Below are 25,636 nucleotides of genomic sequence, written 5' to 3' on the forward strand. Positions count from 1 at the left end.
CACAGAGGAGGACAGGATAGAGTGAGCAGCTCCTTGCTCAGGCCTGGCCCAGCCCTGGGTGTCTCAGTCATTGGAGGAGTAAGCCAGCAGGTGTAAGGTATCTTTTCTCTCTCTCTCTCCTCCTCTCCCTTCCCCATTACTCTGCCACTCAAATAAACAATCTAAAAACAGAGGGATACACTACTGTTTCCTAGTCTAAGCTATTAAAATGTTAATTGCAATATGCTAAATTGATTTTATAGTCCATCAAGCAGCTTGGAAAAATAGAACTGATGAAGGAAGAAAGACACGTAAATTTATTAAGCTGTGGAAAGAGATAAATGCAGAGCTATTGACAGAGAAATGAACTGAGGAAAACAGATTTTTATTTTTATCTAGGTGGATTTCAGATTTTATCTAGTTGATCTGACTCAAGGTGCAAGTTACACACTATCAAACAATGAGAAAGAGACGTTTTCAAACCTCAGACTACAACAGGAGAATTAAACAAAGGTGATAACCTGAAATTTAAAGTTCACAAGTCTGATCTATAACTTCAACAGCATATTTTGCACTAACCCTTGTTTTTGGAGGGGAAAAATGTATTTGAAAGGCATAGTAAGAGAGGAAAAAGAAGCAGAGATGTTCCACCTGCTGCTTCACTCCCCAAATGGCCACAACAGGCACAGCTGGGCCAATCTGAAGCCAGGAGCATCTTTCAGTTCCTCCATGTGAGTGCAGGGGCCTAAGGACTTGGGCCATCTTCCACTGCTTTCTCAGGTCATTATCAGGGAGACCTCGAAGAAGATCCTGGCCCCTGGTTTCAGTTCAGCTCGGCTCTGGCCACTGCAGTCGTCTGAGGAGTGAACCAGCAGCAGATAAAGACAGAAGACCTTTCTCTGTATCACCTTCTGTCCATAAATCTGCCTTCCCAATAAAAATAAATAACACTTAAAAAAAAAAACTGTGGAGGGCAGTACACCTTTACCTAAGTCTTAATGGTTCTACTACTTTTTTAAAAATTACACTAACTACCTATGAGGTTAAAAGCCCATTCATACCCATCCCTCTCAACTTGTAGTAATGCAGACCACTGAGCTAGTTAGTCTAACGCATGATCTCAGCCTCCATCACCTCGCCCCCAACCAGCCACACTCAGCTGACAGGGCCGACTGTAGACAGCCACTCCCAGGACTGGTCCAAAGCGGAGATCAACGTGACTCCCTCTCAAAAGATTTTAAAAGGGTGGGAAAAGAGAGACACTGACTGCAGGTGGGGCAAACCAATTTCCTGGAGTAGCTATGAGATGGGGTCAAGATGGAAAACAGCAGACTTTGAGCAAAAAGCCATAGCTCAGAACCAGGAGTTGGAGCAGTAGGCTCAGAAACTATTTCAGTTCCTGTTGCACCAAGTCCAGTTTTTCAGGTTATCCTGGGCCCAAAGCATGTTCACGTTTTCTCAGTAACTCCACCAGCTACCTCCTCCTTTGCTCAGCAGTAACCAGAATCTTTGTAACTTGACATTCACCACTGAGGAAGTACTAATTAAGAGGATACCATTTTCATTTGCAAATGGGAAAAAATGTTTTAAATATATATAAAGTTGATAAGGATTTGAAAAAACAAATACTCATACACTTGGTATCAGTATAATCTAGTAAAAACTTTGAGAAGAGGGGCCCATGCAGTAGTATAGCACACTAATCCTCCACCTGCAACGTAGGCATCCCAATGGGCACCAGTTTAAGTCCTGGCTAATGCCACTTCTATTGCTTATAGCCCGTGAAGGCAGCAGAGGATGGCCCAAAAACCCCTGCACCCACATAGGAGATGCAGAAGTGGTTCCTGGTTCCTGGCTTTGGACCAGCCAAGATCTAATTGTTGCAGCCATTTGGGGAGCAAGCCAGCAGACAGATTTTCTCTCTCTCTCTCTCTCTCTGCCCCTGTAACTTTAAGTTCCAAGTAAAAATAAATAATCCTCAAAAAAGATTTTTGGCAGAAGAGTAATTTGGCAGTAACTAGCAAGTGTTTTACATATATACCCTTGACCCTGCAAGTGTGTCCTGGACTCTAGCACACAGACACGCCTGTAACATCGGGCAATGATAAAAGCATAACAACATTCATCACTTATAACAGCAAAAACATGGAAACCTGAGCATTCATTCAACAGGGACCTACAGTACAAATCTGGAACAAAAGTGTACACAGTATCTTAAAAGAAAGAATTAGATACACACAGATCTTCATGTTTTGGAAAAACAAGTTGCACATATATGTATGCAGTATACATATACACATATATACAAAAAAGTCTGAGAAGATTTATTAAAAGCTCTAAACAGTAACTACTGAGAAATAGAACTGGATTAGCCATAAGGAAAGAAAATTAACTTTTCACTAGAGATAAAAGACACAAATTTAATATTTTATAATAACATTGACTTTAATTAGTAACTTCATAATTTAGTAGCTAAGGGGCTGCTGAAGGAAATCACTAATTAGATAAAATATTTAATTCAATTTAAATTAAGTGAATTTGATGTAATTAAAAATTTTTTAATCACAAGAGGAAAGGGAGAAAGGACATCATAACAGAAGGCGGGGCTTACCTGGAGAACCCTGGAATTTGGCTCTTTTAACTGTAAGAGAGAAAAAGATATCATAAATTTTTGCAAATCTGTTTTGCTTAACCAGTGGCAGAACTGTTCTGTAACCACACTGGTATTTATAGGACTACATTTATTTGTGAAAACTCTAACAGTACACTTAACATTGACAAATGTAAGTGCATATAAATTATATCTCAATAAAGATTACCAAAACTGAAAAACAAATTCCCCCCAGCAATCACACATGGAAACCTATTCCATAATTCCACAGATGCACAAGGCAGGTATCAAGTAATTCTCTGAAGCAATGTCTAGCAGAATAAAATATCAGGCAGTGGGTTAAACATTAAATTATTTTAACATTTCATAACGAAATGACATGTACCTATGTTAGCAATTTATTAATATGGAATTGTACTCAGAAATATACTGTTAGGGGCCCGGCGGCATGGCCTAGTGGCTGAAGTCCTCACCTTGCACGCCCGGGATCCCATATGGGTGCCTGTTCTAATCCTGGCAGCCCCGCTTCCCATCCAGCTCCCTGCCTGTGGCCCGGGAAAGCAGTGGAGGACGGCCCAAAGCTTTGGGACTCTGCACCTGTGTGGGATACCCGGAAGAAGTTCCTGGATCCTGGCTTCTGATCGGCATAGCATCGGCCGTTGCGGCTCACTTGGGGAGTGAATCATGGGACGGAAGATCTTCCTCTCTGTATATCCTTCCTCTCTCCTCTCTGTATATCCGCCTTTCCAATAAAAATAAAATAAATCTTTTTTAAAAAAAAAAAAAATATATATATATACTGTTAGAGAAAAATAAGGTATAGACTAACCTTCATAATACCTATTTTTTTAAAAGATTTATTTTTATTATTTTTTTATTGGAAAGGCGGATATACAGAGGTCCCTAATCAGTTTTTGATCTCTGTGCCTTTCACAGAGAATCTTCCTATGTTAGTTTCATATATAAAGTGCAAAGGATTTAGCTATTTTTAGCAGAAGGAACAGAGAATAATCCATCTTGATCCAGAAACAAGCAGTTTTTATCAGGTTAATAAAGCTCCCTTTTGGTTTACTCTGAGCTTTTATCATAAATGCTCACTGAATCTTATCAAGTGTTTGCTCTACATCTATTGACATTATCTAGGATGCTTCCTCTTTAGTCTGTTAATTCATTAACAGGTTTTCAGGTCATGAACTCTTTTGTTTCTTCTTCTTCTTTTTTTTTAATATTTTATTGGAACATCAGACATACAGAGGAGAGACAGAGAGGAAGATCTTTCATCCGTTGATTCACTCCCCCAAGGGCTGCAACAGCCAAAGCTGGGCCAATCTGAAGCCAGGAGCCTCTTCCAGGTCTCCCACATGGGTGCAGGGTCCCAAAGCTTTGGGCCGTCCTCAACTGCTTCCCTAGGTCACAGACAGGGAGCTGGATGGGAAGCGGGACCACCGGGATTAGAATCAGCGCCCATATGGGATCCTGGCACATGCAAGGCCACTAAGCCACTGTGCCGGACCCAACTCTTTAGTTTCTGAAATAAACTTTAATAACATAGTGTTTGTTTATGCAAAGAATAATTTTGATGATACTTTAGGACTTCAGCTCCTCTGTTTAAACTTGAACACTTCTTTCACAAAATGTTCTTTCCAGGTTATACCAATATTGAATTAGCAACATCAGAAATTACACAAATAAGGGACTTTTTTTTTTTTTTACTCCCAAGGAAGGCCCACAGGAAGCAAGGGACTGTTTCTTTTATTACTAGTAAAACCCAAGCTCTAGGGGCTGACACAATAACTTAACTGACTAACCTTCAATCTATAAGTGCTGGTCCCAGGTGAGCCCCACGTCATGTTCCGGGTACTCCACTTCCTATCCAGCTTCCTGCTGTGGCCTGGGAAGGCAACAGGGAATGTCTAAAGCCTTGGGACCCTGCACCTCATGGGAGACACAGAAGGGGCCCCAGGCTCCTGGTTCCTGCTTGAGTCCAGCTCAGCTCCAGTCATTGCAGGCATTTGAACAGTGAACCAGGAGATAGAAGATCTTTCTCTTTGTGTCTCCTTTTTCTGTAAATCCCTCTTTCCCATAAAAATAAACAAATCTTAAAAAAAAAAAAAGTTGGCAGCAGGCCTGTGTTCTAAATTGTATAATGCCTGAGTTCAATTCCCAGCTGCAGCTCCTGAGTCCAGCTTGCCACTAACTCAGACCCTAGAAGTATCAAGGGCTCAAGTAACGGAGTTCTGGCCACCCATATTGCAATCTTGCATTGCATTCTCAGATCCTGCCTCTGGTACCTGCCACTGCAGGCATTTGGGGAGGGGGGCCAGAGGACAAGAACTTTTTGTCGGAAAAGAGAGAAAGAGACAGAGAAACTCAGTATCACCAGAAATCAATAGACACTAACAAGTAAGTTAAGTCTTGAATTCCTTATATACCTTTATATTAACCATTCATTAAAATAAATGATTCGGACCAGAGAGGGTTTCCTCAAAAGGCTGTTGAACTTGTCTGGATGATAGGATGTTGGACTCTGTGCTTGGTATATGCTTGCAATGAAGGAATCTCAACTGAACTTGAACTGTGATTATGCAGCGGGGTGGGGGAGCCCACCATGGGGGAAGATTATAGGAGGGGTGGGAGGAATCCCAGTACCTATGGAACTGTGTCACATAATACAATGTTATTAATTTTAAAAAAATAAATAAATAAAAAATGATTACTATGTTTAAATTTTTAAAAACAATATATATATAATTTAAACAAAAAATATCTTAATCACTATCAATAATTTCCTCCAGGTTGTTAAAAAATATCAGATTAAATAACAAATTTGATACTTAATTTTGAAGCTAATCAGTATTTTCAAAGTTAAAGCAGGGAAGGGTGGGTATATAATCCTTCCTCATGTACGTTACGATTAGATGTAAAAAACAGAGAAGATAGGCAGTGTGTAAAACGTCACTGCACAACACTTGAGCTCTTATAGGACTATAGCCACAATGAAAACTCTGGAACTAAAAAAATGCCCAGGAGAACATTTCCCTTATAAATAAAGGCAGAAATAAGAAATCATTACAGGAACTGACCCCCACCCATCAAAACACTGGCACTCCAGTACCTGAGTTTATCTGACCTTGCTGCAGAATCAAATCTGCAAGTGGCACCTGGAGATTACAGGAAATAATCCTCTGCAAGCAAAGACCTGGTTCCTTAGCACAGGAAGGGGCTGTCCTGCCTTGCCTGTTCCACACATGATTCGATATCCAAAGTCAACATTACTCATTCCCTTGCACTTCTTGTTTAAAACTCAGAAAATAAAATAACCAACATTTCTTTCATATTTAAAAGCTAACACCTGCCCTAGCTGTAGGCAACTGCGTAGGTTACAGTGCTGGAAGAAAAGCAGCTAATAGCTGGAGGGCATTCTGGGCCTGGTTAATGTCAAATTTGTGTTAACTAGATCAGTGTGCCAGCACTGTTGCCTTAAAAAAAAAAAAAAAGATAAGTGGAGGGTACACACAAGCACGTCAGCAGACAGCATCTGGACCACTGGAGTCAAGACTCCACCTACAGGAAAAGCTGCAAGATCTGTGGTCTGACCACGGAGTGCATGTGTTAGAACCAGGTCTCCCTGGTTGTTCAAGCCTGTGCAGTGGACAGAATGCCCAGATGCACATGGAGGGCAGAACAAACTGGACAGTTCCCCCAACCAAGCCTTGACAGCGAGTATCTGGGAAAGTGGAGACTTCTAACATGGACTGTGCCAGCCAATGGACCTTGGAAGGATTTCCTCATCCTTGAAGCAACAAAATCAACAGCATCTCAAAATTATGAAAACCACTTGAGTGGTACCCTCAAAACATGCTCCACATCAGGGACCCTGGGATAATATTGGCTAGCTGTCCTCCATCCCAGGGTACTGATGCAGCTTGGTTGCTGGAAGTGGCCCTCTCCTCTTCTCTCCTCACTTTCCCCAGATATATGAAGAAAAAAAAAAAGGGGGGGGGTGGATTAAAAACAGTTCTCAATGACTTGACCCCATTCCTTCACCCTCCTCACCCTAATCTGTGGTCCACATAGTTATGCATCCTTAACTATGTAAATATCATCAAAAATAAATATATTATAAAAATTATAAACATTTTTGGGCCTGGCGCGATGGCACAAGTGGTTAAGGTCCTCGCCTTGCACGCCCAGGATCCCATGTGGGCGCCAGTTCTAGTCCCGGCAGCCCCGCATCCCTTCCAGCTCTCTGCCTGTGGCCCAGGAAAGCAGTCGAGGACAGCCCAAAGCTTTGGGACCCTGCACCCGCGTGGGAGACCCGGAAGAGGCTCCTGGCTTCGGCTCGGCATAGTATCGGCCGTTGCGGCTCACTTGGGGAGTGAATCATGGGACGGAAGATCTTCCTCTCTGTCTCTCCTCTCTGTATATCCGCCTTTCCAATAAAAAAATTAAAAAAAAAAAAGAATGTTTAAAAAAAAATTAGAAACATTTTTAAAAAGCTAGTATGTTCAGGACAAAGCATTGTGACACTGTACATTAAGCCACCACCTATAATGCTATAATGTTGGTATCCCATGAGTGCTGGTTGAGTTTGTATCCTAGCTGATGTACTTCCAATCCAGCTCACTGCTAATGCGCCTGGAAAAGCAGCAGCAGATGGCCCATGTGCTTGGGCTCCTGTAGCGCACAGGAAGACCTGGATGAAGCTCCTGGCTTCTGACTTGCTTGGCCCAGCGCTGCACATTGAGGCCATTTGGAGAGCAAATCAGCAAATGAAAGAGCTATCATATCTCTATCTCTGTGTGTGTGTGTCTCTCTCTCACCATTTGCAGAGTAAACCAGCAGATGGAAGATCTCTCTCTTGTCCTCTATTTGTCTTTCACTATCTTTAACAAAGCCATTCAAATAAATTTTTTAAATAAAAAGTTAACATTTTTACACATAGAAATCACATATAATCCAACTGCCCTATGTTAAATCTAGCATAATACATATTTTAAACATATTCACAATCAGATCTCCTCATATTCTGCTACATATACTATTTTAAAACTTAGTTTAAAGGCAGAGTGATAGGAAGGGAGTGAGGTAGTAAGAAAAGAGACCTTCTATTCACTGCTTCACCCCCATGTCTGCAACAACTGAGGCTGGACTAAGTCAAAACTAGAAGCCAGGAGCATTCAAGTTGAGCAGGCAGCAGGGACCCACATCCTTGAGCCACCATTCACCGCTTCCCAGGTACATACACAGGAAGCTGGCTCAGAAGGGCAGAACAGCCAAGACCCAAAGCAGGTACTCTGACATGCATGTGGGCATCCCAAGAGGTGGGTTAACTGACTGCATCATAATGACTACCTTTTTAATATTTGGAGAAAAAGAGGCTTTAGCTGAGGATGCCAGCCCTTCCAGCCCAAACCATACCCCAGTTCCGTGCAGTAGAAAAACCTCAGCTTCCAGAGTTTCATCACTTAGAATCAGTATGGGCTATAACAGTCAACATGGTTGCCAGCTGCATCCTGCAGCAACCTTTAACTCATCACAATGTCATTATAAACAAAGTATCCTGACCAGCACACCTACTCTCACTCATAAAGGGATGGGGCTCAACCCTACTGAGCACACATACACTTCTCCCTGAGCATGCACTTTTCCCTTGCTGCATCTACCTGCACCGTGTCCTCAGACTCTTCCAACAGAGACAAGAATCGGAACCCAGTAACCCAAAACATTGTCACATCTGTCAGCCAACTGCCCATGAGGCTAAGAAGAAAAATTTGGAATTTAAAAATCATTCTTCTCAGGCCCAGTGCAGTAGCCAAGTGACTAAAATCCTCACCTTATGCACCTGGGATCTCATATGGGCACCGGTTCTAATCCCGGCGCCCCGCTTCCTATCCAGCTCCCAGCTTGTAGCCTGTGAAAGCAGTTGAGGATGGACCAAAGCCTTAGGACGCTGCACCCATGTGAGAGACCAGGAAGAAGCTTCTGACTCCTGGTTTGGGATTGGCTCAGCTCAAGCCATTGTGGAGGATCTTTGCCTCTCTTCTCTGTAAACCTGTCTTTCCAATAAAAATAGGTGAGTCTTAAAAGAGAAAAAAGGAATAGGCTTTGTCCAAGAAATATCATAAAACTTCTTGGAACCACACAGACTCCAAGCTTTACTCCCACTTGGCTTGAACAAATTATTTTTTAAGACATATATGCACCTTTTTTTTAATTGGAAAATCACATTATAGACAGGAGGAGAGACAGAAAGATCCATCCGCTGGTTCACTCCAAGTGGCCACAACTGGAGCTGAGGCAATCCAGAGTCAGGAGCGAGGAGCCTTTTCCAGTTCCCGCATGTACATGCAGGGTCTCAAGGCTTTGGGCCACCCTCTGCTGCTTTCACAAGCAGGGAGCTGGATGGGAAGTGGAGCAACCGGGACATGAACACAAGCCAGCACTCCATGGAATGCCAGCACATGCAACACTAGGATTTTAGCCACTGGGCTACCACACCAGGCCCGGGATAGAATTTCTTAAAACAGAACATTCAAGACTGACTTAAGAATTATTTTTTGGAGGACCCGGGACAATAGCCTTGCAGCTAAATCCTCGCCTTGCATCTGCCAGGATCCCATATGGGCACCAGTTCATATCCTGGATACTCCACTTACCTTCCAGATCCCAGCTTGTGGCCTGGGAAAGCAGAAGTCCTTGGGCCCCTGCACCTGTGAGAGACCCAGAAGAAACTCCTGGCTCCTGGCTTGGAAAAGCTCAGCTCTGGCCATTGGGGAGTGAACCAGCGGATGGAAGATCTTTCCTTCTCTGGCTCACCTTCTTCCTGTAAATCCACCTTTACAGTAAAAATAAATCAAACTTTAAAAACAAAACTAAAATACTAAAAAGTCTCGCAAGAAGGAGGTGAGAGGCTGTTATTTGTCCTGACAAAACTTAGGACTTCCTGATGGGCTTTTCCAACTATACACTCATATAAGTTTGATAAAAATATAAAAGGAAAAGTATGCAGTGTCTGGGAAAGAATAAAGCAAATACAAAACTATTCAGGGAAAACATTTAGCTTATAGCCAGTAGTGACTGGTCCTCAAATCTGGCCACAAAGGTTGAAAATCAAGCTGTTCCATTTATTAGTTGTGTGACCTTAGGCAAGTTAATTAATATGTTTGGGGCTCATGTTTCATTTCCTTTGAAACACAGATATCATATATATGAAGATTAAGTGAGCTATATAAAGCACTTAGGGCAAAATTCATATAAAAGGAAGTCAATAAACAATGGGTGGAATGACAAAGATTATCAAGTGTTATCAAAAAAGCAAACTATTCAAGACAAAACACTTAATAAGGAGACTCCTGTCCTTAATAAGCACGTACACATCATTTCTAAATGTTCAAAATATTCCTTTTTAAAGTTAGTTTTTTTTTTTCATTTTCATTGGGAAGTCAGATATACTAAGAGGAGGAGAGACAAAGAAATATCTTCCGTCCACTGGTTCACTCCTCATGCGGCCACAATGGCTGCAGCTGAGCTGAGCCAATCCGAAGCCAGGAGCCAGGTCTCCCAAGCAGATGCCAGGTCCCAAGACTTTGGACCATCCTTTATTACTTTTCCAGGGCAAAAGCAGGGAGCAGGAAGGGAAGTAGAGCATCTGAGACATGAACTGGCGTCCATATGGGATCCTGGCAGATGCAAGGCAAGGACTTTAGCAACTAGACTACCATACTGGGCCCAAAATAAATGTTTAAACAAACAATAAAAAAGTCTGCGCCCAACCAGCACGCGTGAGAACCAGGAAGGGAGAGGGAAGAGCTGGCAGGGGGAATATGGGAGGTTCCCTTGCTAGACAGCCACTCCCACTGGAGAGCGTGAGCTGGGATGGGGGCAGACCAGACTAAGCAGAGCTACAACAGGTTTGATTTCTAAATACCAATGGTACATCTAGGATATAAATTGTGGTGCCTTTTTAGGTTCCATATTGATCAGTGTATAATCTGTTCTGGAATGCCTAAACATACTCAAGACTTCAGGTTGCATTTAAACCCCATAAAACAAAAGGACCAATAGTCATTTTCTGAGACAGCTTGATACTGGTAACTAAAGGACTTGGGTTGTGTAAAGACCCACTGTCTGCAGGACAGGGATTGTGGCACCCACCCCCCATACCAGTCCGAGTCCTGTTTCCTCCACTTTCCAACCATCTTCCTGCTAACATGCACTCTGGGAGCAATGGACCGTGGCTCAAGTACTTGGATTCCTGTCACTCATGTGGGAGAACAGAGTGGAATTCCAGACTGCTGGCTTCAACCTGGCCCAGCCTTGGCTGTTGTGGACATTCGAAATGAACCAACAGATGGACAGTGGACCTCTTTTTACTTCTGTCATTCTACTTCTCAAAATAAAAGTATCTTCTTTCTTATCTTTTTTAATTATTATTTTAGATGATGTTTACATAGTTGATCAGAGTGGGAAGGCTCTAGGGTTAGGGAGAAGTGGATGTGATCGTTGTTTCCAAACTTTGTTTCTTCTTCCCATTTCTGGGATAGGCCACACCCAGCCTCCTAACAAACCCAGTACCCAAGGATGGGGAAAGGCCACCCAATCAACACAGGGTCACGATGTGGCACATGCTCCATGGGTTCTGCTCAGGTGGATGCGATAACTAAAATCTGTGCTTCTCGCCAATCTATGGATGAGGAATCCCTTCCAATGTCCATTGGCTGACTCTGTCGACCTTAGTCTCCATTCGCCCAGATATCTGCTGTTATCATTTGGCTGGGGTAGTTGTCCATGTGTTCTGTACCAGATGTCCTCTGCAGGCCCCGGTGGGACATCATGTCCTCTGTGTACACCATGATCTGCCGTTCAGCACTCCACCCTTTACAATGAGAACCAGTTCTCCTAGGCGGGCTCATGGACCTGGGCCAGGCTACAAGGGCCAACCAGGATCGCAACCCTTTTGTTCACAGACATGGCACATACCCTGCAGACGGGCTCAAGAACCCGGACCAGGCGACCCAAGCTCCACCGGATGTCTCACTCCTGAGGCTCTTGACCAAGCAACCACCATACAGTTCGGCCAAAATATATACAACCTTCAGCTTTCATAGTTACAAGAAAGCATCCCTTTCTTCCTCACTAGATCTTGGGAGACATCATTGTCTGCTTACATATTATCCACATTTTGTAAGTTCTGTATCCCCCGTACAAAATCATCTTCATTTGAAGAAATGCAAATATTACTATTTATTTAGATAGACCCAAATGTATATTATGTGCTAGGCATACTGGCCAATAGTAGAATACTAATCTTTTTTAGTTTTTTATATATTTTTAAAGATTTATTTTATTTTTACTGCAAAATCAGATATACAGAAATAAGGAGAGGAAGATCTTCTGTCCGATGATTCACTCCCCAAGTGACTGCAACAGCCGGTGCTGCACCATTCCGAAGCCAGGAGCCAGGAACCTCCTCCAGGCCTCCCACGCGGGTAGAGGGTCCCAAGGCTTTGGGACTTCCTCAGCTGCTTTCCCAGGCCACAAGCAGGGAGCTGGATGGGAAGTGGGGCTACTGGGATTAGAACCGGTGCCCATAAGGGATCCTGGTGCGTTCAAGGCAAGGATGTTAGCCACTAGGCCACCGCACCAGACCCGAAATACTAATCTTTTTTTTTTTAAAGATTTATTTTATTTTTATTGGAAAGGCAGATACACAGAGAGGAGAGACAGAGAGGAAGATCTTCCGTCCCATGATTCACTCCCCAAGTGAGCACAATAGCCGATGCTATGCTGATCTGAAGCCAGGCGCCTCTTCTGGATCTCCCACGTGGGTGCAGGGTCCCAAAGCTTTGGGCCGTCCTCCACTGCTTTCCCGGGCCACAGCAAGCTGGATGGGAAGTGGGGACGCCAGGATTAGAATCGGTGCCCATATGGGATCCCGGGCATGCAAGGCGAGGACCTTAACCACTGGGCCACCGCGCCAGGCCTGGAATACTGATCTTAAAATGGGTCTCAAAGTCTGTGAGAAAACAGCTGGAGAAATGGGAAGTTACAATAGAAGCGCTACAGCTGGGATATACAGGACAATCCTTTGAGTGGTGGTGAAAATGAAAGCTGCAAGAATGATGACAGCTAACGCTTTTGAAAAACACACCAACTTCCACACAACAACTTAAATGCTCACTTGGTGCCCAAGGAACTTTGAGACAACAGTATGATTTCTGTGTTACAGACAATGAGATTGGGTCTTAGATCTAAACAATTTACTGGAAACTAAAGAGGCAGTAAGTGAGCAGGGATTCAGATTCAGGCAGTCTGACCTCAAAACCCATCTATACCATTCCCTTGGCCTGGGCAACATGGATGTCTTTCCTCTAGGTTTTGGTGTGTGAGCGTCCACTTCATTTCCTCCCTCAGGCTCACTACGTTTTCTCCGCCCTGTGCTATGCAAGCACATTCACCTGGCCTTCCTGAGGACCTGAGTGACATCTGGAAAGGAACAGAACCTGTATGTTAAGGTTCTACTACATGTGAATTCCTTAAAAATATTTGGTTCTTGGGCCCGGCGCAGTGGCGCAAGAGGTTAAGGTCCTTGCCTTGCACGCCCGGGATCCCATATGGGCGCCGGTTCTAATCCCGGCAGCCCCGCTTCCCATCCAGCTCCCTGCCTGTGGCCTGGGAAAGCAGTCGAGGACGGCCCAAAGCTTTGGGAACCTGCACCCATGTGGGAGACCCGGAAGAGTCTCCTGGCTTCGGCTCGGCCGTTGCACTCACTTGGGGAGTGAATCATCGGATGGAAGATCTTCCTCTCTGTCTCTCCTCTCTGTATATCCGCCTTTCCAATGAAAAAATAATAAAAAATAAATCTTTAAAAAAAAATATTTGGTTCTCTTTCCTCCCTGCTGCTAGTGATATATTTTAGGCTTATCTTCTTCCTCTGAACGATATTTTGTTTTGCGGGGGAAGTGAGGGGATAACAGAAAAACTTTTAAAATTTCTTCAATGGGACTGGCCTAGTAGCACAGCAAATGGGGCCTAGCGTGATAGCCTAGCAGCTAAACTCCTTGCCTTAAACACACATAGGCACCGGTTCTAATCCCAGCAGCCCCACTTCCCATCCAGATCCCTGTCTGTGGCCTGGGAAAGCAGTCGAGGACAGCCTGAGGCCTTGGGACCCTGCATCCCCGCATCCCCATGGCAGACCCAGAGGAAGCTCCTAGCTTTGAATTGGCTCAGCTCCAGCCACTGCAGCCGGTTGGGGAGTGAACCATCGGACGAAGGATCTTCCTTTCGGTATATCTGCCTTTCCAGTAGCACAGCAATGCCTCAGTGTGGCTGAGTCAGAACTGAGGCAGACCCAGTAGGTACGTTGCCTGATGCAGGTAACAGACTGCACCTGACTCTGTACTGGCTAGCACACATTAGAGTCTCCAGTCTGAAGACACTGGAGACAAGGTTTCTTGGGGGACTTCCAGCCCAGATTGCTGGACTCAAACCTTGGCCACAGGAGAAACCAACCATGCAGTGCATATATCGGGCCTGGGCCTCATCCGTTGTTGATCCTGTGCACTGGAGAGCATAACCAAGTACACATGGGGGACATGACAGCCAACTCATCTAAGCCAACAGGGGATGCCAACTGCCTCTTCAGGGGATGGAAAACTAAACCGGTCACACAATTCTCCTGGCCAAGCTATGCAGCATGTTCCTAGGTCTTTGGACGCACTAAGATGGACTTTGTCAACCAGTAAAATGAGAAGGATTTCTCAACCCTGAAGCAACAAAACTGACAATGACTCGGAACTATCAAAACCACTCAAGGAACATCCTCAGAACCACTTCACCACATCAAGGTCTCTAGGGTGTCAACAAAAGATCGCCTCCCACCACAAGGTGCTGATGCAGTTTAACAGCAAGGAGTGGGGAGTGACCCTCTCTCCTTGCTACCTTCTGGACAAAGGAGAAAAAAAAAAAAAAAGACTGAAACGTGACGTGTCCCACCCACCTTCCTCCCCCTCCCTCCACATCTGACCCTGCCCACCCTAATTAGAGGCCTACATGGGCATGCATTCCTTTCAACTAAATAAACAAAATTAAAAATAAAACAAATATTCTTGCAATGATGCATGCGTCATATTCATATCCTCACTTTAAATATCACAGAAAGTGACCTTATGTAGACTATACTGCGATCACAGATATAACTAGTTAAGACAAGCTCATTAGGGTGGGCTCTAAGGTAACTAATGTTCTTTTAAGGAAAGTTGAAAATCAGGAGCAGGTATTTGGCTTAGTGGTTAAGATGTTCACCTCCCGATCCTGGCACAGTGGCCTAGTGGCTAAAGCCTTACCCTGAATGCGCCGGGATCCCTATGGACACTCATTCTAATGCTGGTAGCCCCGCTTCCCATCCAGCTCCCTGCTTGTGGCCTGGGAAAGCAGTCAAAAGCCTTGGAATCTTGTACCCACATGAGAGACCTGGAAGAGCTCCTGGTTCCTGGCTTCAGATTGGCACAGCTCTGGCTGTTGCGGTCACTTGGGGAGTGAATCATCAGACGGAAGATCTTCCTCTGTCTCTTCTCTCTCTCTCTCTCTCTCTCTCTCTCTCTCTCTATATATATATATATATATATATATATATATACATATCTGACTTTGTCATAATAATAAAGATGTTCATCTCCCATAACAAAGTGCCTAGATTTGATTCCTAGCTCCAGACTCCAGCACTTTTTTATTTATTTATTAACTTTTACTGGAAAGGCAGATTTACAGAGAGAAGAGACAGAAATATCTTCCATCTACTGGCTTCTTACCCCACAATGGCCAGAGCTGAGCTGATCTGAAGCCAGGAGTCAGGAGCCTCTTCCTGTTCTCCCACAAAAGGTCCCAGGGCTTTGGGTCATCCTCGCTGCTCTCCCAGGGCACCTGCAGGGAGCTGGATGGGAAGTGGAGCACTGGGACAGGAACTGGCATCCATATAGGATTCTGGTGCCAACAGGTAGAGGATTAGTCAATTGAGCTATCATACCAGCACCAAGGCTCCAGCATTCTTTAAAATGTGAGTCTTGGGGGGCAGTAGTGTTGGCCCAAGCGACTGAATTCCTGCCAACTTTGTGAGATTCCTAGGCTGTGTCTGGGGTCCCAGCTTCAGTTTCAATCATTGTGAGCCTTTGGAAAGTGAACCAGGGGATAGGAGTTCTGTTGTGGATCTCTCTCTCTTCCATTGCTTCCTCCTTCCTCCCAACCTCTCATGTAAATAAATAAATTTTTACACAAATAAGGGTGAAAGTTAGCCACAGACATAGCCTGCAAGGAGATAACCATATAAAGATGAAGACAGGAACCAGGGCAGTGCCTCTACAAACACAAGACTGCCAGGAAGCTAGCAGAAGCTCGTGTCCTGAGAAGGAACTAACCCCACAGGGACATCTTGGTCCTGGACTTCGACCCTCCGCAACAGTGAGACAATAAATTTTGTTTGCAGTTCTGCATCCAGTTTGAAGTTCTTCATTATGGTAGCTCAGGTGAACTAATAAAATGATAACTTTTGATGACTATCTTTATAGATCATCAGGTGTGCATAAAAACTTTACTTTCTTAGATCCATTCCTGGAGGCGGAAGTGCAGTGTTGAGGGGCCGGTGTTGTGGCCTAGGGATGAGGCCACCAGAGATGCTTGCATTGCATGAGGGCACTGGTTTCTGACCTAGCGCTCAGCTTCCAATCCAGTTCTCTGCTGATGGTCTGAGAAAAGCAGTGGAAGATAAACCAAGTGAAGATAGGCCCCTGCCACACACACACACACACACATACACAAGACCAGATGCAGCTCCTGGCTCTGGCCCGGCCCAGTGCCAGCCACTGTGGCCAGCTGGGGAGTAAGACAGCAGGTGCAGGATCTCTCTCTTGCCCTCTCCCTCTCTCCCTGTAACTCTGATGAAAGGAAGAAAGTAAGAAAAGGAGGAGGAAGAGAAGGAAAAAATACGCAGAATCTGTTGAAAAATGCAGGGACCTTTCACAGAAAAATCACCAATGCAGAAATCACTCTGAAAGACAGGAGAAAATTACAAGTAAAAGGCTATATGGAGGCAAAGTAAAAAAAAGTCTAGCTTAACGCTTCACTTCCATACTACACAAACACTCAATAATTCTACTTCATGAGTTTTAACCTATATCTATGCTGACTTAAATTTCATCATTCGGGAAAGCCTGGAACAACACTTAAATAATTGAAACCCTAGTTTTTCTTTAAACCCAAGAACAATGTTCTAGTCATGGCTATCCCGTGCCATGAATTGTACAATAAACTCTCTTAAAATGCCTATTATTTAAATATTTAACACATACTAAAAAGAAGTATGATAACCTGTGTATCTAAGACTCTGACCAGATCTCAACATTTTGCCATTTTTGCCTCAGATGCTTTTTTTTTCCAAAATTCAATAATACTCATGCTTGTTACAGATATAACTGAAATCCCTACTTAATGCCATTCCCTCTCTCCTCTCCCCCAAGTCCCATTATTTTTAATCAGGCATGCATCACTCCTGCCCAAGTTCTTGTTTTTACAACAATACACAGTCCTATTTGGATCCATATACAATACACAATACTATGTATACTATGTATACTTTCCATGTTTCATATCCTGAAAAACAGTAGGTCACAATCACTCAAGTATTTTGGTCTCTCCCTTCTACATGGGAGGCCTGGATCGGGTTCCAGGCTCCTAGCTCTGTCCTGGCCCAACCACAACATTGCAGGCATTTGAACAGTGTACCAATAGATGAAAGATGCGTGTGTTTGTGTGAGTCTCCCCTTCAAATAATAACATTAAAACAAAAAAGTACCCAGTAAAACTTCCCCCAAGGCCAAGTATTTCTCAGTGCCTATATGAAACAAACACCATACTAGGCATTTAATACTAATAACACTCAAAAATATTTTTCAAACTTTTTTTGAACTCTGCCCATAATAAGATATGTATCTTACATAGCAAGAAAGTTCCCACCTGCTTACATTAAGTATGTGTACTATGAAACAAGAGTTTCAGAAAATAATGCCTTCCTTTACTAGTCAGAATTCCTTTTTTTTTTCTCTCCCTCTAATGATGATCTCCACTGAACTGACTTCAGAACTAATGAACAATGTGAAGAAAAAAAAGCTGCTGTGGAGTGTACAATTTTACAGGAAATTGACTATAAGTAACTTGTGCAAGGTCTCAGCCTTTTTGCAGTCCTCAGCTTTGTCCCTGTAGTACTAATACCAAATCCACATCAACTGAAAGAGCTAATGACTCAACTTAAGCCCACACAAACCAAGCCAAAAGGAAATAAATTCTGTAAAATCACAATGGTGTGAACAGAGTAATAAACAAAACTAAATTCGCAAAGCAGCAGCGTATCTATGATTCCATTCATTCATATATATTCCCAAAAGTCTCCAATATCACTGCTAAGCTTCCACTTATTTCATACCTATTCATCATTGCTTAAAAAGAATGCAAATGATTATATATAAATATGCTCCTCTGTCCTTAAAGGAAAAACAACTTATCCAGTAATAAATAAATTGTGCTACCTATAAGGTTCTTCTCAAAGTAAAAGACAAACAAGTACTTACGTCAAACTTCAACTAACAAAGTCAATGACTAATTCTAAAGTAAACACAGTCCAGGTTATAATCGAGCACATGTAAGCATATCGGTGTGTGTGTGTGTGTGTGTGTGTGTGTGTGTGTGTGTGTGCTGAAAGAGAAGAGGAGAGAGAGAGAGAGAGAGAGAGAGAGAGAGAGAGAGAGAAGGGGTGGAGGGGGCTGAAAAACAGAGGACTAACAAAATAGATTCCCATCTGCAGATTCACATTCAAAATGCCTGCAGTGACTCATCCAGGAAACAAGCACAGGGTCTCACACATGGCTGTCAGGTAGCCAGCTGTGTTATCTGAGCCATCACCACTGCCTTCCAGGGTCTGCTGCAGCAGAAACCTAGAGTCGGCCACCAGGGCCAGGAATCAAAACTGGGCACTATGGTATAAGAGCCAGGCAACTTAACTGCCAGGCCAAGCACCCACTCCTCAATCTTTTTTGTTTGCTGTTTGTTTGTTGTTTTGAAAGTTATAGAGCAAGAAGGAAAGACAGATCTTCCACCTGCTGGATCACTCTCCAGTCCCCAGATGGCCACTAACAGCCAGCCCTAGGCCAGGACAAGCCAGGTGCTCCATCCCTGTCTCCTGCATAGGTGGCAAGGGCCCACACCCTTCAGCCATCTTCCACTGCTTCTCCCAGGTCATTAACAGAGAACAGGATCAGAAGCGGAGCAGCCAGCACATGAAGCAGCACCCACACGGATGCTGGCAATGCAGGCAGAAGGTTCACCTACCACACCACAACACTGGCCCCTGAAAATACATCTTTTGGAATGTTTAGATTTTATATCAGTGCACAATCAGGTTTCAATGGTTACTACTGATCAGAAAATTTTCATTTTGCTTTTGGTTTTAAAAATTTATTTATTTTTATCAGAGAGGCAGCTAAGATTTATGGAGAGAAGGAGAGACAGAGAAAGACCTTCCATCCCTGGTTCACTCTCAAATGGCTACAACAGTGAGAACTGAGCTTAGATGAAGTCAGAAACAGAAGCTTCTTCATGGTCTTCCACACGGGTGCAGAGTCCCAAAATATTAGGCCATTCTCTATTGCATTTTCAAGCCATAAGCAGGAAACTGGCTGGGAAATGGAGCAGCAAGAACACGAATTGGCACTCATATGCCAGGGCTTGCAAGGTAAGGATTTAGCCATTTAGCCATAATGCCAGGCTCATAAAAATTTAACTTTCATAATACATAGACAATATGAAATCTAGTTAATGCCTACATTAGGCAACTGACTCTTACAGGTTAGAATGGGGCTTAAAAAGAATTATGATATCATCTAATTCACTCAACTTAATATTGGATGGAGTCTGGGTTCCTGGCTCTAGCTTGGCCTCGCCCCAGCCACTGCAGCCTTTCAGGGGGTGAAAGAGTCAAGGAGGGAAGATTTCTTTCTCCTTTTCTGTCATTTGCCTTTAAAAGTAGATGAAGATAAATAATGAAAAATTAAACTTCATTTCTAAAAAATCCATCTGATATGTATCTTCTTCATAACAATACAACTATGAGGCATTTTATAATCTATGGCTCTCATTGTTGAGATGAAGTACTCTGTGACGATGGTAAATGTTCATGCTGACACATCCCTCTGCACAACTGATTGACAACAAATAAACCAAGTCCGCATTTCAAGTTTACTAAGTGCAAAATCAGACATCAGGGCCCAGCAGCGTGGCCTAGCAGCTAAAGTCCTCGCCTTGAACGCCACGAGATCCCATATGGGCGCCAGTTCTAATCCCGGCAGCTCCACTTCCCATCCAGCTCCCTGCTTGTGGCCTGGGAAAGCAGTCGAGGATGGCCCAAAGCTTTGGGACCCTGCACCCATGTGGGATACCCAGAAGAAGTTCCTGGTTCCTGGCTTCAGAACGGCATAGCATCAGCCTGTTGCGCACACTTGGGGAGTGAATCATCAGATGGAAGATCTTCCTCTCTGTCTCTCCTCCTCTCTGTATATCTGACTTTCCAATAAATAAATAAATCTTTAAAAAAAAAAATCAGACATCAGTGTTACAGTACAGCAGGTTAAGCCATTGCTGCAATGCCAGCATTTCATACAGATGCTGGCTCAACTCCCAGCTGCTCCACTTCCAATCCAACTCCATCCTTATGGCCTGGGAGAGCAACAGAGGACAGCTCAAGTCCCTGGGCCCCTTGCAACCACATGGGAGACCCAGGAGACGCTTCTGGCTCTCAGCTTCGGATCAGCTCAGCTCTCGCTGCTGCTGCCATTTAGGGAGTAAACCAGCAGATAGAAGATAGTTCTGCCTCTCTTTCTCTTTGTAAAAACTGTCTTTCCAATAAAAACAATATTTTTAAAAAATGCTCCTAGAACTGATCACATGTCTTTTTTAAATTTTAAAATGTTTAAGTCCTTACAAAGATAAAAGGGACTACACAAGAATGAAAGTTGCTGGCGCCTACAAAGGAATAGCAGCACACAATTTTACTTAAAGTTTCATTCTCATCAATTCTATGATGTACACTGAGCATGCATATAATAATTGCATTTTTTAAAATATTTATTTATTTCTATTCAAAAGTCAGATATACAGAGGGGAGGAGGGACAGAGAGGAAGATCTTCCATCCATTGATTCACTCCCCAAGTGACCACAACAGCCAGTGCTGTGTTAATCCAAAGCCTGGAGCCTGGAGCCTCTTCCAGGTCTCCCACACAGGTACAAGGTCCCAAGGCTTTGGCCCATCCTCAACTGCTTTCCCAGGCCACAAGTAGGGAGCTGGATGGGAAGCAGGGCCACTGGGATTAGTATCACCACCCACGTAGGATCCTGGCACTTGCAAAGTGAGGAGTTTAGCCACTAGGCTACTGCAGCAGGCCTGATAATTGCATTTTATAAATATTGTCATCTAGCATAGTAGTTGTGACGCTGCATGAAACACCTACATCCCACACCAAAGTGCCCGCACTCAAGTTCCAATTCCATTTCTGATTCCAGCTTCCTGCTAACGCGCACCCTGGGAGGCAGCAGGTGACGGTCCAAGTACTTGGGTCCCTGCTACCCATGCTGGTAGACATAGAAGGAGTTCCCAACTCCTGGTTTCCGTATGGCCCAGCCCTGGCTGCTCTAACCATTTGAGAGTCGGAACCAGTGAAAGAAAAATCTGTCTCTCTCTCTGTCTCCTTGCCTTTAAAACAAATTAAAATAAGTATTAAGAACATGTGAAAAATATCAATGAATTGTGGCGTAGTCATCAAGAGGCTTGCTGAAAGTTTTCAGTAACAGAAAAAGAATTTGAACAACGCTAATTTCAGATCCAGTGTTTCCAGTTTAAAAACTTTTAAGATATACTTATTTGACAGAGCTACTACAGAGAGACCTTCCACCCACTGGTTCACTCCCCAGACTAGCACACTCCGCTGCTGTCCCAAGCACATTAGCGGGAAGTTGGATAGGATGTGGAGAGGCTGGGATACAAACCTGCTCCCATATGGAATGCAGGCACTGCAGGAGCCACAACACCAGCCCCAACTCCCCCTTCTTACAGACAAGGTTCCACTGACATTTCTTCTTAAGGACACGCTCAACTCTTAACTTGACTGCAAAACTTCCGAATGTATACCTTACAGCTGTTCGTTCCACCGCTTCACTTCCCAAACATGAATTACCTTCTGTAATGATCTCACCATCTCTATTAAACTGCTCTAGTTTCCAAACCCAATGACCTCTTTTCCTTAATCCTCAGCCAGTATCTTCACTTTTATCTAATTACTTGTTATGTATTTGTATGATTATTATTATTTAAAACTGAAAACGCCAGAGAAATCTTCCATCTACTGCTTCATTCCTGAAACGGCCACAAGAGGCAGGGCTGGGCCAGGCAGCAGCCAGGCACGAGGAACCGCACCCAGCCCTCACAGGTGTGGCGGAGCCCAGCACTGGGCTGTCCTCTGCTGCCTTCCCACACAATAGCAGGGAGCTTGAGCTGAAGCAGAGCAGCAGAGCCTAGAAGTGACAATATGGGACACCAGCATCACACGCAGCAGCTTAGCCCACGTGCCGCAACAGGGGTCTAATCACTCCTTAACTCCCTCTGCTCAGTAACAGCCTCCATCTCCCTGCAGTTCTGAGCACACCTACCAACCCCTTGTCTACCTTCTCCTATAGAGTTCCCCGGCTCCAACACTGGCCTCTTTTCCTTCCTAGCCTCTAGGCATTTTCATTCAAGCTAATGTTTCTATTATCAAATATCTACAACTCCCAGATATTTACTTCTAACACAGATGTCTGTTCTAAGCTACACACACACATACACACACCATTTTCAGGTACAATGTTCAACAGTCAACAGATCTTATAATCAACTTACTGATACCACTAACTCAGCCAAAGCTAATAACTCTCCTTCCTCTCTCTGCATTTTATTTCCCCACAACTGAGATATCTAAAATGACTTCCAGCTTCTGGCTTAGATGATTAGATGTCACAACCCTGAGTGAGGGATATTAATTAAAATAAGTGCTCATTTGGGGCTAGCACTGTGGCACAGTGTGTTAAGCCACACATTGCATTGCTAGCATTCCACTTGGGTGCCAGTTTGAACCCAGCTTCTCCACGTATGATCCAGCCATCTGCTATTGTGCCTAGGAAAGCAGTAGCATATGTCCCAAGTGTCTGGGCCCCTGTACCCACTCCAGAGACCAGGAAACACTCCAGGCTCCCGGCTTCAGTCTGGCCCATCCCTGACCACTGCAGCCATCTGGGTCATGCACCAATAGATGAAAGATTTCTCTCTTCCTCTCCCTCTGCTTCTCCCTCCCTGTAACTCCTTCTTTCAACTAACCAAAAATAGATAAATAGGGCCTGGCGCAGTACCCTAGCAGCTAAAGTCCTTGTCTTGCACGTGCCAGGATCCCATATGGGTGCTGGTTCATGTCCTGGCAGCCCTGCTTCCCATCCAGCTCTCTACTTGTGGCCTGGGAAAGCAGTCGAGGACGGCCCAAAGCCTTAGGATCCTGCACCCGCGTGGGAGACCTGGAAAAGGCTCCAGGCTCCTGGCTTCAGATTGGCTCAGTTCCAGCCGTTGGAGCCACTTGGGGAGTGGATCAAAGGACGGAAGATCTTCCTCTCTGTCTCTCCTCCTCTCTGTATGTATCTGACTTTTCAATAAAAACAAATAAATCTTTTAAAAATTAATACATTTTTAAATAACTCATTTTATTCCCAGGACAGCACTAATCACTTGCACAACCATTATCTCAGTGCTACTTTGCTACAGTTCCAACATGAGGTCTAGCACCTGTGTCCAAGCCCTCCTCTCACCCCGAGGACTCCAGTGCCCTGTATGCTTACTGTGTTGCCAGCCATGGCGTCCACCTGTCTACCCACTGTCCCTTCACTGCAACCACACACTGGCCACTTGTAACACATAAATAACATAGCACTGTTGTTGAGAACCACGCCAGAGCCTCGAGTGCTCCTTAGCGACACCCCGGCTCTCCAACGTGTTTTGCAGGACCTTAACTGACCCCTTATCCTTGCTTCCAATCACCTGCACTCTGTATTTTTCTTTCTTCCCCTCAAAACACCTGCTATTTGCTTTGCCCAAAATATTTCCCTTAGATCTCTGACTGATTTCTTCCTTATTGAGGCTCAGCTCAGATGCCAATGAGGCATTTTAGGGAGTTCCTATTTCAAATAGCTCTCCCTCACAGGTCACTCTCAATTCCTTTATCCGACTTGGACTGCACTGTATACCTGAATATTAAATCTTTGTTATCTTCCTCTAGCAGAGAGAAACACTATACATTTTTTTAACAGATGCAAGAACTTCAAACGTTAATGTTCAATGAAGTTAAATAACATAGCTAAGAGTGTGTAACTCAAATGGTGAAGCTGATCTACTCATCAAATCGCATCAGTTTAAAACAAAAGTTGTAAACACTAGAAGAATGAAGAGCAGGCAAGCGGCATTGCACTCGTGGCGTGACCAAGGATACTGATGTCTGTGGTCCATGACGTGGACTTTGAGGGACATGCACATTCCTTTACCTGTTATAGATGAAGTCTCTAGCAATATGGCTCACTTCTAAGCGAGCTGGCCCTCTGAATCAGCTATGTCCCACTCTGAATCACAGAAAACCAATTACTTTCCCACAAACATCAGCTCCCCCTTGGTTGCTAGGCAGATATTCCTCATTCACTGCCCTCTAGCCCTTTTTCTCCTCAACCTTATTCACGATGAAACTACAGCAATCAATGAAGCAATCAACTGCAACAGGAAATGAACAGCCCAACACAGCGCCTTGGTCTGTCCATCCTCCACTGTCCTGAACAAGCACTTGTGATGCACAGAAACAACGCAGCAGTAGAAAGAAAAAGCAGTCTTCTTTCTGCAAATCTCTTTTCCCTAATAACTAAGAATTGTTTCTCCCCACTCATATGGTTCTTTAGAAGAGTCTGCAGACACACACCCTAGCCCCAAACTTTCTCCTGTTATATTTTTATCTCATATTTTACCAGTGTGGGGTTCATTAGCCCACAAAAGGGAAGCCCTACGACCTTTTCCTTTGATTCCGTGGACATCTGTCCTAGGGTCCCGATGGCTGCTCTTGGACATGACATGTGAAAAAGACCATTTTTACTTAGGATGACAAATAGGAGAGTGAAGTACAATTTCCTTTACAAAGAACACAAAGCTTTACTATATGCCTACGTTTTCATTCCCCTTCCCAGTCATCACAGAGAGGATCGCAACCAAGCAGGAAACGCAAAGCTGATTATCTAACCTTCCTCATCCAAAGCAGCTACAACGGAAGGCTGGAACGCAGAAGGAAACAGAGCTCATTCTGTAAAAGACCTACAAGAATGGATTTCACAATTCTCTGACTGAATTAAAAAATTCTAATCTGTTATCTAAGTCACTTTTCTATCTTTTAGCGTTTTTTCATTGTTGTTATTTTGTAGGCATAGGGACGCCCCCTCCGCCTCTCCCTCCTTGCTCCCCTTCTCCCTTGCCCACCATTTTCCCACATATTAGTCAGTGGCCTAGATGAAGATGGTCATTTCATGTTGCCTTAGAGGCCTTAATGTGGGAAAGAATGTTCCAAGGCCCCGCTTCATTGCACCAGGGTTGAGAAAGGTCCATTGGCTGACAAGGTCCACTTCTGTGTACAGACAGATCCAGGCATTCGCTACAAGGCCTGGCCAGGAGAGCTGTCCAGCCTATTCTGCCTTCCATCCTTTGATGAGGCACTCATATTTAAATCACTTCTGTAACTTAAGTCCCTCCAATTTTCCTCCTACCCAGCCCAACACTGCCACTTAGATTAATAAGTGCATTAAATAAGCCACAGTATATTCACACAATGAAATACTACATACCAAAGGAAAATTAATGAACTACTGCTGTATGCACCAACTGGAGGCATCTGGCA

At 44.0% G+C, this 25,636-nt stretch overlaps 1 protein-coding gene across 1 annotated transcript in view; it reads right to left on the reverse strand.

The window, feature by feature from the left end:
- The window catches only part of UNC13B (unc-13 homolog B), a 190,335-nt gene that overhangs the window by 155,997 nt on the left and 8,702 nt on the right, over positions 1–25,636 (reverse strand). Inside the window, exon 2 of the mRNA XM_041004543.1 lies at positions 2,591–2,620. Coding sequence (XP_040860477.1) covers positions 2,591–2,620 — 30 coding nt within the window. The remainder of the gene's footprint in view (positions 1–2,590; positions 2,621–25,636) is intronic.

This window comes from Ochotona curzoniae, unplaced genomic scaffold (genome assembly GCF_017591425.1).
Source record: "Ochotona curzoniae isolate NIBS_2020 unplaced genomic scaffold, NIBS_Ocur_1.0 scaffold_3208, whole genome shotgun sequence".
Lineage (NCBI taxonomy): Eukaryota > Metazoa > Chordata > Mammalia > Lagomorpha > Ochotonidae > Ochotona > Ochotona curzoniae.